We start from the raw sequence: 13906 nt of genomic DNA on the forward strand, positions 1-13906 counted from the left end.
ATCCCTTGCTGATTTTGTAAGTTTGCCCACTGTCAAAGTCATGAACAGTCTAGAATTTTTAGGCTAGGTTAATTTTACCAGTGAGAGATAGATTATATAAAAAAAAAAAAAAGAAAATCACATAGTCAAAATTATATATATTTATTTGCATTGTGCACAGAGAAATGAGTATTTGATCCCATACCAACCATTAAGAGTTCAGTCTCCTCCAGACCAGTTACACGCTCCAAATCAACTTGGTGCCTGCATTAAAGACAGCTGTCTTAAATGGTCACCTGTATAAAAGACTCCTGTCCACAGACTCAATTAATCAGTCTGACTCTAACCTCTACAACATGGGCAAGACCAAAGAGCTTTCTAAGGGTATGTGCACACACACTATTTACGTCCGTAATTGACGGACGTATTTCGGCCGCAAGTCCCGGACCGAACACAGTGCAAGGAGCCGGGCTCCTAGCATCATACTTATGTACGACGCTAGGAGTCCTTGCCTTGCTGCAGGACAACTGTCCCGTAGTATAATCATGTTTAAGTACGGGACAGTTGTCCTGCAGCGATGCAGGGACTCCTAGCATCGTACATAAGTATGATGCTAGGAGCCCGGCTCCTTGCACTGTGTTCGGTCCGGGACTTGCGGCCGAAATACGTCCGTCAATTACGGACGTAATTAGTGTGTGTGCACATACCCTAAGGATGTCAGGGACAAGATCATAGACCTGCACAAGGCTGGAATGGGCTACAAAACCATAAGTAAGACGCTGGGTGAGAAGGAGACAACTGTTGGTGCAATAGTAAGAAAATGGAAGACATACAAAATGACTGTCAATCGACATCGATCTGGGGCTCCACGCAAAATCTCACCTTGTGGGGTATCCTTGATCCTGAGGAAGGTGAGAGCTCAGCCGAAAACTACACGGGGGGAACTTGTTAATGATCTCAAGGCAGCTGGGACCACAGTCACCAAGAAAACCATTGGTAACACATTACGCCGTAATGGATTAAAATCGTCCAGTGCCAGCAAGGTCCCCCTGCTCAAGAAGGCACATGTACAGGCCCGTCTGAAGTTTGCAAATGAACATCTGGATGATTCTGAGAGTGATTGGGAGAAGGTGCTGTGGTCAGATGAGACTAAAATTTCTCTTTGGCATTAACTCAACTCGCCGTGTTTGGAGGAAGAGAAATGCTGCCTATGACCCAAAGAACACCATCCCCACGGTCAAGCATGGAGGTGGAAACATTATGTTTTGGGGGTGTTTCTCTGCTAAGGGCACAGGACTACTTCACCGCATCAATGGGAGAATGGATGGAGCCATGTACCGTCAAATACTGAGTGACAATCTCCTTCCCTCCACCAGGACATTAAAAATGGCTTGTGGCTGGGTCTTCCAGCACGACAATGACCCGAAACATACAGCCAAGGCAACAAAGGAGTGGCTCAAAAAGAAGCACATTAAAATCATGGAGGGGCCTAGCCAGTCTCCAGACCTTAATCCCATCAAAAACTTATGGAGGGAGCTGAAGATCCGAGTTGCCAAGCGACAGCCTCGAAGTCTTAATGATTTACAGATGATCTGCAAAGAGGAGTGGGCCAAAATTCCATCTAACTGTAAAGGATCTGCCAGGCACTATGTCTGGGTATACTCCCAGGATTAATCAGTCGACACCTGAGGCCAGACCTCTGAGACTGACACCTGCTCCCACCAATCAGGGTGGCAGGCTCAGGAGTGGGAGAGCCTATCGCGGCCTGGTCAGTCAGAGTTAGCTCCGCCCCCTGTCCATTTATACCTGCCGTTTTCTCTTCCTCCTTGCTTGTTATTCTCTTGGATTCCTGGCCCCACTGCTGCCTTGCTCCAGCCTGCTTCTGCCGTGCTTCTGCCTTGCTTCAGTTCCGTTTATCCTGCGTTGCTCTGCCCCTGGCTTGCTTCTGCTCCGTGCTCCCGTTTGTATACTCCACTACTTCCTGATCCTGACTGGCTCTTTCCCGCTCCGTTTCCTCGCGGCGTTCCGTGGGCTACTGTATTCCCTTGCGTGTTCCCTGTTTGTACCCCCTTGCACTTAGACAGCGTAGGGACCGCCGCCCAGTTGTACCCCGTCGCCTAGGGCGGGTCGTTGCAAGTAGGCAGGGACAGGGCGGTGGGTAGATTAGGGCTCACTTGTTCCCTTCACCTCCTTCCGCCATTACATAATAACAAGCCCTTACCTAGTCTACCATTTCTTCTACGCTGACGCTATAATGGACCCCCTTGAGACCCTAACCCAGCAGATGCAGGGCCTCTCCCTACAGGTCCAGGCCCTGGCTCAGAGGGTCAATCAGTCTGACGCTGCCTTTGTAGTACCCCTCACCTCACCTTTAGAACCCAACCTCCAGTTACCTGACCGGTTCTCAGGGGACCGTAAGACTTTTCTCTCCTTCCGGGAGAGTTGCAGACTTTATTTCCGCCTAAGACCTCACTCCTCAGGTTCCGAGAACCAGCGGGTGGGTATCATTATATCCCGACTCCAGGAAGGGCCCCAAGAGTGGGCCTTCTCCTTGGCTCCTGACGCCCCTGAACTTTCCTCCGTTGATCGGTTTTTCTCTGCCCTCGGTCTCATTTACGACGAGACTGACAGGACTGCCTTAGCCGAGAGTCAGCTGGTGACCTTACGTCAGGGTAGGAGACCTGTTGAGGAATACTGTGCTGATTTTAGAAAGTGGTGCGTAGCTTCCCGGTGGAACGACCCGGCCCTAAAGTGCCAGTTTAGGTTAGGATTATCTGACGCCCTGAAGGATCTGCTGGTTAGCTACCCCTCTTCTGACTCCCTAGACCAGATTATGGCCCTAGCAGTACGACTTGACCGACGTCTCAGGGAACGTCAGCTTGAACGTTTCAATGTTTTCCCCTCTGACTGCCCTGCGATTCCCCCCGAGGTCCCGTCTCCTCGCTCTTCCACGGAGGACTCGGAGGTACCTATGCAACTCGGGGCCTCCATGTCCCCTCGACAACGTAGAGAGTTTCGCAGGAAGAATGGTCTCTGCTTCTATTGTGGGGACGACAAGCATCTACTGAACACCTGTCCCAGGCGCAAGAATAAGCAGCCGGAAAACTTCCGCGCCTAAGTGATCATCGGGGAGGTCACTTGGGCGCACAGGTATTTCCCGTTAATACTAAACGCAATAAGATTTTGCTTCCCTTTCAGGTCTCGTTTGCTGGCCGGTCTGCCACTGGCAGTGCCTTCGTGGATTCGGGCTCATCTGCTAATATCATGTCTGTGGAATTTGCTATGTCTCTAGAGATGCCTTTTATTGATTTACCTTATCCTATCCCCGTAGTGGGTATCGACTCCACTCCTCTTGCTAATGGTTATTTTACTCAGCATACTCCTGTTTTTGAACTCCGTGTTGGCTCCATGCATTTGGAGCAGTGCTCTGTACTGGTGATGCAGGGATTATCGTCCGATCTGGTATTAGGTCTTCCCTGGTTGCAGCTGCATAATCCCACGTTTGATTGGAATACTGGGGATCTCACCAAATGGGGTAGTGAATGCCTGATGTCATGTCTTTCGGTTAACTCTATTTCTCCCCGGGAGGAGGTAAACACGCTTCCTGAGTTTGTTCAGGACTTCGCTGATGTGTTTTCTAAGGAGGCCTCCGAGGTGTTGCCCCCTCATAGAGATTACGATTGCGCCATCGATTTGGTGCCTGATTCCAAGCTTCCTAAGGGGAGGATATTTAATCTTTCATGTCCCGAACGTAAAGCTATGAGGGAGTATATCCAAGAATGCCTGGCCAAGGGTTTCATTCGCCCCTCGACTTCTCCTGTAGGTGCTGGCTTCTTCTTCGTGGGGAAGAAGGATGGTGGTCTTAGGCCGTGCATTGATTATCGGAACTTGAATAAGGTCACAGTAAGGAACCAGTATCCCCTGCCTTTGATTCCGGATCTTTTTAATCAGGTTCAGGGGGCCCAATGGTTCTCTAAGTTCGATCTACGGGGGGCGTATAACCTTATCCGCATCAAAGAGGGGGATGAGTGGAAAACTGCGTTCAACACGCCCGAAGGTCATTTCGAATACCTAGTCATGCCCTTTGGGTTGTGTAATGCCCCTGCCGTCTTCCAGAATTTTATTAATGAAATCCTGAGAGATTACCTGGGTAATTTTCTTGTAGTGTACCTTGATGACATACTGGTGTTTTCCAAGGACTGGTCCTCGCACGTGGAGCATGTCAGGAAGGTCCTCCAGGTCCTTCGGGAAAATAATCTGTTTGCGAAGACCGAAAAATGTGTGTTTGGGGTACAGGAAATACCATTTTTAGGTCAAATCCTCACTCCTCATGAATTCCGCATGGACCCTGCCAAGGTTCAGGCTGTGGCGGAATGGGTCCAACCTGCCTCCCTGAAGGCGCTACAGTGTTTTTTGGGATTCGCTAACTATTACAGGAGATTTATTGCCAACTTCTCGGTCGTCGCTAAGCCTCTTACGGACCTCACTCGCAAGGGTGCTGATGTCCTCCATTGGCCCCCTGAGGCCGTCCAGGCTTTTGAGACCCTCAAGAAGTGCTTTATCTCGGCCCCCGTGCTGGTTCAGCCCAACCAAAGGGAGCCATTTATTGTGGAGGTTGACGCGTCCGAGGTGGGAGTGGGTGCCGTCTTGTCCCAGGGTACCAGCTCCCTCACCCATCTCCGCCCCTGTGCTTACTTCTCTAGGAAGTTTTCGTCCACGGAGTGTAACTATGATATTGGCAACCGCAAACTTTTAGCCATTAAATGGGCTTTTGAAGAGTGGCGTCACTTCTTGGAGGGGGCCAGACACCAGGTAACGGTCCTTACTGACCACAAGAATCTGGTTTTCCTAGAATCTGCCCGGAGGCTTAATCCTAGACAAGCTCGTTGGGCACTATTCTTTACCAGATTTAATTTCTTGGTTACCTATAGGGCTGGGTCCAAAAATATTAAGGCTGATGCTCTGTCACGTAGTTTCATGGCTAATCCTCCTTCTGAGAAGGATCCTGCTTGTATTTTACCCCCTGGTATAATTGTTTCTGCCACTGATTCTGACTTAGCCTCTGACATCGCGGCTGATCAAGGTTCAGCTCCCGGGAACCTCCCTGGGGACAAACTGTTTGTCCCCCTGCAATACCGGCTAAGGGTGCTCAGGGAAAACCATGACTCCGCTCTATCTGGTCATCCTGGCATCTTGGGTACCAAACTCCTCATTACCAGAAACTATTGGTGGCCTGGGTTGCCTAAAGACGTTAGGGCTTACGTCGCCGCTTGTGAGGTCTGTGCTAGGTCCAAGACCCCTAGGTCCCGACCTGCGGGCTTACTACGTTCCTTGCTCATTCCCCAGAGACCTTGGACCCATATCTCCATGGATTTTATCACCGATTTGCCTCCATCTCAGGGCAAGTCGGTGGTGTGGGTGGTAGTAGACCGCTTCAGCAAGATGTGCCACTTTGTGCCCCTTAAGAAACTACCTAACGCCAAGACGTTAGCTTCTTTGTTTGTGAAACACATTTTGCGTCTCCATGGGGCCCCAGTCAATATCGTTTCGGACAGAGGGGTACAATTTGTTTCCTTATTTTGGAGAGCTTTTTGTAAAAAATTGGAGATTGATCTGTCCTTCTCCTCCGCCTTCCATCCCGAAACTAATGGCCAAACGGAAAGGACTAACCAATCCCTGGAACAATATTTAAGGTGTTTCATTTCTGACTGTCAATTTGATTGGGTCTCATTCCTTCCCCTCGCCGAATTTTCCCTGAATAACCGGGTCAGTAACTCGTCAGGGGTCTCCCCGTTTTTCTGTAATTTCGGGTTTAATCCTAGGTTCTCCTCCGTTTCCCCTGGTGGTTCCAATAATCCCGAGGTAGAGGACGTTCATCGGGAACTGTGCACAGTCTGGGCCCAGGTTCAGAAGAACCTAGAGGCGTCCCAGAGCGTACAAAAGATTCAGGCTGATTGTAGACGTTCTGCTAACCCCCGGTTTGTCGTCGGGGATCTTGTGTGGTTGTCGTCGAGGAACTTGCGCCTTAAGGTCCCGTCCAGGAAGTTTGCTCCCCGATTTATTGGACCTTATAAGGTCATTGAAGTCCTCAACCCTGTATCCTTCCGTCTGGAGCTGCCCCCATCCTTTCGTATACACGACGTCTTCCATGCCTCCCTCCTGAAACGCTGCTCCCCGTCCTGGTCCCCCTCGAGGAAACCTCCTGTTCCCGTTCTCACCCCTGAGGGGGTGGAATTCGAGGTGGCCAAGATTGTGGACAGTAGGATGATCCAGGGCTCCCTCCAGTACCTGGTCCATTGGAGAGGATACGGGCCGGAGGAGAGGACTTGGGTTCCTGCTCGAGATGTTCACGCTGGGGTATTGATCAGGAGGTTCCACCTTCTCTTCCCCACTAAACCGGGTCCTCTTAGTAAGGGTCCGGTGGCCCCTCATAAAGGGGGGAGTACTGTAAAGGATCTGCCAGGCACTATGTCTGGGTATACTCCCAGGATTAATCAGTCGACACCTGAGGCCAGACCTCTGAGACTGACACCTGCTCCCACCAATCAGGGTGGCAGGCTCAGGAGTGGGAGAGCCTATCGCGGCCTGGTCAGTCAGAGTTAGCTCCGCCCCCTGTCCATTTATACCTGCCGTTTTCTCTTCCTCCTTGCTTGTTATTCTCTTGGATTCCTGGCCCCACTGCTGCCTTGCTCCAGCCTGCTTCTGCCGTGCTTCTGCCTTGCTTCAGTTCCGTTTATCCTGCGTTGCTCTGCCCCTGGCTTGCTTCTGCTCCGTGCTCCCGTTTGTATACTCCACTACTTCCTGATCCTGACTGGCTCTTTCCCGCTCCGTTTCCTCGCGGCGTTCCGTGGGCTACTGTATTCCCTTGCGTGTTCCCTGTTTGTACCCCCTTGCACTTAGACAGCGTAGGGACCGCCGCCCAGTTGTACCCCGTCGCCTAGGGCGGGTCGTTGCAAGTAGGCAGGGACAGGGCGGTGGGTAGATTAGGGCTCACTTGTTCCCTTCACCTCCTTCCGCCATTACACTAACATGTGTGCAAACCTCATCATCAACTACTAAAAACGTCTGACTGCTGTGCTTGCCAACAAGGGTTTTGCCACCAAGTATTAAGTCTTGTTTGCCAAAGGGATCAAATACTTATTTCTCTGTGCACAATGCAAATAAATATATATAATTTTGACAATGTGATTTTCTGTTTTTTTTTTTTTATATAATCTATCTCTCACTGGTAAAATTAACCTAGCCTAAAAATTCTAGACTGTTCATGTCTTTGACAGTGGGCAAACTTACAAAATCAGCAAGGGATCAAATACTTATTTCCTTCACTGTATAGTGGTTTTTCCATGAGAGACATTTATGACATATCCACAGGATATGTCATAAATGTCAGATAGATGCGGGTCCCACCTCTGGGACCCGCATCTATCTCTCGAACGGGGCCCCCTAAACCCGTTCTATCCTACTCGGATCCGCTGTCTCCCGGCCACTTCCTGGTTAGGTGGTCGGGAGTTACGAAAACAGCTGGGTGCTCGCTGAGCTACACTGTTTCCGTAACACCCATAGAACTGAATAGTAGTTATGAAAACAGCGTAGCATGCTACGCTGCTTCTGTAACTGCCATTCACTACTATGAGAGTTAGGGAAACAGCATAGCTCAGCGAGTTACGCTGTTTCCGTAACTCATCTATGTATTGCAGTATATTGTACCAGCGATCTAATGAACTAAAGTTACATACATTTTCAGGTGTGTAAAAAAATATTAAAAGTTCAAAGAAAAAAGCTTTTGCCCATTTCTCCCCAAGCACAATGTAAAAAATAAAAAATAAATTTAAAAAATTGGTATCGCACGGTAAATGGCGTAAAAATAAATACATTTAAAGCCCCAGAATCATTGTTTTTGGTCACCATAGCACTAAAGAAAATGAAATAAAAAGTGATAAAAAAAATTGTATATACCAAAAAATGGTGGCAATAAAAACTACTTCTCATCCCGCAAAAAATAAGCCCTAACACCTCTCAATCAATTAAAAAATATAAATGTTATGGCTCTCAGAATGTGGTGAAACAGAAAAAAATGTAAAAAAAATAATTGTTTTTTCTTTGTAAAAGTAGTAAAATATGACATTTTTTCCTATTTTCTGTTTGGACAAAATTCTACAATTTGCGCCATAATATTTCCCAGGGCCCCCTGTGTCAAATCATATTGTAGAGACATAGAGGTACAGTATTTTAACTATTATAATTTCTTGGTTAAAGTAAATTTCCACCTTTTAGCATCATGTCTTTTTTAGAATCTGTGCTGACTTACTTCTTAGAATACATTTATATTAGTTGGGAGTTCAGTTTTTCTGATACAAAGCTCCAAATCCCAGACATAAACATAAAGTTAAATACGGCAATTCTGTCTGCTTCCAGCTGCCACTAGGGGGAGCTTAGTAGCTTTCTGTATACTGTTTTATTATTGAGTTCAACAATATGGTGCACATTAATTTGACCAGTTTAGTGATGGGGAATACACAACAAACACACACCATAGCCTATCCTTATCATTATGTATCCTTAGAATTTGGTTGAGATTTTATTTTGTTTTACAAAAACTTTTTATTCTGAGCACAACTGAATTTTTAATCTATGTTAGGGTATGTGCACACGATGAGAGGCTTTTATGTCTGAAAAGACAGACTGTTTTCAGGAGAAAACAGCTGCGTCGTTTCAGACGTAAATGCTGCTCCCCGTATTATGCGAGGCGTCTTTGACGCCTGTAATCTTGAGCTGCTCTTCATTGACTTCAATGAAGAACGGCTCAAATGACGTTGCAAAGAAGTGCCCAGCACTTCTTTGCCGAGGCAGTCAATTTACGCGTCGTCGTTTGACAGCTGTCAAACGACAACATGTAAATGACAGGTCGTCGGCACAGTACGTCAGCAAACCCATTCAAATGAATGGGCAGATGTTTGCCGACGTATTGTAGCCCTATTTTCAGACGTAAAACGAGGCATAATACGCCTCGTTTACGTCTGAAAATAGGTCGTGTGAACCCAGTCTTATTCAGAAATATTCTGAAACCTATGAATGTTTTGTCTCTTTGGATGTGAGTAAAAATATATTGCACATAAAAAGGAAGTATTTTGCATCACACATATAGGCTGTACGGTGCGTACAACATTGGAACATTAGAGGACACTGTAAGTTTGTCCCGATGTCACAAAGTTTCAATTTTGTTTATGTACTCTATTATATTTGTACTACATGTGTTATTAGTTATGACAGATTATTAGTGTCTACTTAGTTGACATAATAATGAGTTGCACAAAATAGCTAGCTGTGAGAAAGATCTAGATAGTTATAAGTGAATATGAGTATTATATATTACTAAATGTGTATTTCATGCTTTTTTTTTTAATGTTATTTCAGACATCTCTTTTAATGATGATCATGGGAGAATTAGAGCCATCGTCAGGTAAAATAAAACACAGTGGAAGGATATCATTTTCCCCTCAAGTTTCTTGGATTATGCCTGGTACCATCAAGGAGAACATCGTATTTGGAGTGTCATATGACCAATACAGATATCTAAGTGTCATTAAGGCATGCCAGCTGGAAGAGGTCTGCATTTTTATTTTTATCGACTTATAGTCTTATAGAATCATTGGTGAAGACAGTTTAATTCGATTTGATGCACTTATAATACAGATATTATTTGATGGCACATTACATTGTAGGTTTACGTTAAATGTTTTCTCCTTAGAGTTTCTGATGGATACAGATGTTGTAGAAATATTGCCCAGCTATACATTGTGCTAATTTAACTCACTGTCACTGATCCTTGTAGTTCAAGTGACCACAATGCATACATTTCCATTACATTGATGATATATTTATAAATGAGTATTTTAACTATTTGTAACGTTACACAATCTAGCTGTACAGCTGGAAGCCTATTTCTTTTTATGCCTGGAATATATTCGTTTATCCCTAATTCGAGAGCTATACACGTACAGCAAAGAATATGGGTGTATTGATCTGTTGACCAGAGTTGTAGCTTTGAGGGTCTGGCCGAGCATGTCCAGGGTATCTAGAATTAGATCTAGGGCAGTGAACTGAATCTTTGTCCTGGGTGCTTGAGAGTCTAGCTATGACGTTGTGTTGACTCATCAATATGCTACATTTTAGATGTAGTTCTTGGAATAATGGGTTAACAACTTGAACTGATCTCCACTTTGTTTTGAGGCGTTTTTTATTTTGGAAATGTTCTAAACATACCTGGGAGGAAACCTGGCATAGAAATCAAATTCTTCAAGAGGAATACGTTTTTATTTGTCAGTTAAAATTTGTCAAGGATCTCACATTTTGAACTAAAGCGTAATTATATCTACAACAGTTTGTTGACATTTTTTAACATGATAAGGAAGTGCTGTATAGTAAGTAGGACACCACAGGCATTTCCATATTCTTTTATATTTTCGTACCTTAGATACCTGAAAAAAACATATAAAGCCTATATCTGGCCATACACATATGATAGCTGTCAGCCAACTACTCATTCAACAGACCGCTATCTTTCTTGACTTCATCACAAACATAATGAATAGAGAAACCTTAAAATATGACTTTTATTAAAAATCTAATTAGAATAAGTAGCCAAAATTCAAGTTCATACTCTACAAAAAAAAAACAACAACACATTAGCCCAGTATATACTGTGTATATATATATTATATATATATATATATATATATATATATATATATATATATATATATATATATATATATATATATATATATATATATCCATAATAGGCAAAGCAGGTTCTGAGCCTGGCCCTAAAAAATAGCAATTGATCTGACAGCGGGCATGGAGAGCCGTAACTGCAAGCTGGTCGCCCTCCACATGTCCTATTCTAATTAATGGGACCCGTGCACAATACTAGTTGTGCATGAACTGTCTCGCTCAGCTCACAGTTACAGTTCTCCACACTCAATGTCAGATCGGGCAGGAGAGTATGCCTGCACAACTCCTTTAATAAATAACACCTTCTGGGTAACATTGGAGGAACAGAATCACCTAGTTATAATATATTTATATGTGATCAATGTGGTGTGTTTTCATTCTTACATATTTTTTCATATCAGTAAGGGACATATGGTGTTTAACTTTATAACCTGCTTACATAGGCTAGGAAGTGGGACAGCCAGGCAGGTCAGACAGATGGTCCACAGCAGGGTCATGGTCCACAATGCCAGGTCCAGGAAGACTGAGGATGCAGCAGCTGCAGAACCGAGCAGACAAACCTGCGGATAAACATAGGTGACATCACATCACCACGTCACTACTCTGGCACTCAAGTGGAGGAGGAGTGTGTGGAGGGTGAAGTTAAGATGTCAGGACATCTATGTGACCAGTGACCAGTCTGTTCAGCTCCCAGCAGACCAGTGCTCACCAGCCCAGTGCTTAGCAGCCCAGTGAATGCCTAGAAGTCCATCCAGTCCCCAGCACCAGCAACACCTTAGTTAGCCTCCAAAACATCTGAATACTGTGGCAGCCGCCTGACACACAGAGCCCCTCTGTCAGCAACAGTCAACTGTTTTATATAAAGGAGAATTTTTTTATTCTCTGGCCCATTAGAGAGTATCGTTATGTAAATTGTGGTGAAGGTAATTTTCTTCCTACCGGTGGCTGTATTTGTGAGTTATCCACTCCCTTCTGGTCCTCAGCTGTGTCATGTGACCAGCAATAGGACTCTCCAACTGCTACAGTGTCTCATGTGTGGACAGGAAGTCTATCACAGCCTCGATGTGAGTCTAATTATAGGAATGAATGGAGAAACTGACTTCCTGTCCAAACATGAGACACTGTGGCAGTTGTAGAGTCCTATTGCTGGTCACATGACACAGATGCAGCAGCCACCTGACACACAGAGCGCCTCTTTTAGTTAAAGCGGCTGTCCCACTTTTAAATGTTATAGCAAGATAATTCATCATTGAAAACTACTTAGTTTTGTAATTTACCTTATGTTACATAAATATTCCAGTTGCGAGAAATTCCGTTTACTTCATTATAATGGTGCCAACTGGTGTTAAATTTGTATAGTATTGTGCACGTCCTCCTTCTGAGCTGAATGAGGCAGGAGTCACGTGCTTAGTTCCACTCTCCAACTGCCATTAGCCAATAGAAAATGTCTTCTCTGCTTTTCAGTAAAGAAGTAGAGAAGAAGCTTTTTTTATCAGAAACACAGCTTATCTTCTTCAGTTATATAGGACTGGGCTCTCCCTCTAAAAATACATGTAATGGGGGGAATTAGTAAATCTTCTCTTAGCGAGAAGGCAGAGGCAGTGAAACAGAGCGATCTGCCTATACAATCTATGACAGGGAGGGGGAGGAGCTGCAACAGAAAGAACACACCCCCTGAGCTGCCAGCTGTAATGGTAGGAAGGAGGTGAAGGGAAAGTGAGCCCTAATCTACCCACCGCCCTGTCCCTGCCTACTTGCAACGACCCGCCCTAGGCGACGGGGTACAACAGGGCGGCGGTCCCTACGCTGTCTAAGTGCACGGGAAAACAAACAGGGAACACGCAAGGGAAGGGGCAGTAGCCCACGGAACGCCACGAGGAAACGGAGCGGTGAATGAGTAGTCAGGACCAGGATAAGGTGGAGTATACCCAAGTGAGCACAGAGGAGGAAGCAAGCCGGAGGCAAAGCAAAGCAGGTTAAGCAGAACAGCAGCAAGGCAGAAGCACGGCAGGAGCAGGCTGGAGCAAGCAGCAGTGGGGCCAGGAATCCAAAAGAATTACAAGCACTGAGGAGGAGAACACAGCAGGTAATAAAGGACAGGGGGCGGAGCTAACTCCGACTGACCAGGCCGCGATAGGCTCTCCCACTCCTGAGCCTGCCACCCTGGTTGGTGGGAGATGGTGTCAGACGAACAGGTCTGGCCTCAGGTGTTGATTGATTAATCCCAGGAGTATACCTAGACGTAGTACCTGGCAGATCCCTAACAGTACTCCCCATTTTATGAGGGGCCACCGGACCCTTACTAAGAGGACCCGGTTTAGTAGGGAAGAGAAGGTGGAACCTCCTGATCAATACCCCAGCGTGAACATCACGGGCAGGTACCCAAGTCCTCTCCTCCGGCCCGTACCCTCTCCAATGGACCAGGTACTGGAGGGAGCCCTGGACCATCCTACTGTCCATAATCTTGGCCACCTCGAATTCCACCCCCTCAGGGGTGAGAACGGGAACAGGAGGTTTCCTCAAGGGGGACCAGGACGGGGAGCAGCGTTTAAGGAGGGAGACATGGAAGACGTCATGTATGCGAAAGGATGGGGGCAGCTCCAGACGGAAGGATACAGTGTTGAGGACTTCAATGATCTTATAAGGCCCAATAAATCGGGGAGCAAACTTCCTGGACGGGACCTTAAGGCGCAAGTTCCTGGACGACAACCAGACCAAATCCCCGACGACAAACCGGGGGTTAGCAGAACGTCTACTATCCACCTGAATCTTTTGTGCGCTCTGGGACGCCTCTAGGTTCTTCTGAACCTGGGCCCAGACAGTGCACAGTTCCCGATGAACATCCTCTACCTCAGGATTATTGGAACAACCAGGGGAAACGGAGGAGAACCTTGGGTTAAACCCGAAATTACAGAAAAACGGGGAGACCCCTGATGAGTTACTGACCCGGTTATTCAGGGAAAATTCAGCAAGGGGAAGGAATGAGACCCAATCGAATTGACAGTCAGAGATGAAACACCTTAAATATTGTTCCAGGGACTGGTTAGTCCTCTCCGTTTGGCCATTAGTTTCGGGATGGAAGGCGGAGGAGAAGGACAGATCAATCTCCAACTTTTTACAAAAGGCTCTCCAAAATAAGGAAACAAATTGTACCCCTCTGTCAGAAACGATATTGACTGGGGCCCCATGGAGA

General features: G+C 46.2%; 1 protein-coding gene across 1 annotated transcript in view; it reads left to right on the forward strand.

Moving 5' to 3' along the window:
• The window catches only part of CFTR (CF transmembrane conductance regulator), a 214717-nt gene that overhangs the window by 72625 nt on the left and 128186 nt on the right, over window positions 1–13906 (forward strand). Inside the window, exon 11 of the mRNA XM_075857129.1 lies at window positions 9394–9585. Within this exon, the coding sequence (XP_075713244.1) occupies window positions 9394–9585 (192 nt within the window). The remainder of the gene's footprint in view (window positions 1–9393; window positions 9586–13906) is intronic.

The sequence above is a fragment of the Rhinoderma darwinii genome, chromosome 3 (assembly GCF_050947455.1).
Source record: "Rhinoderma darwinii isolate aRhiDar2 chromosome 3, aRhiDar2.hap1, whole genome shotgun sequence".
Taxonomy (NCBI): domain Eukaryota; kingdom Metazoa; phylum Chordata; class Amphibia; order Anura; family Rhinodermatidae; genus Rhinoderma; species Rhinoderma darwinii.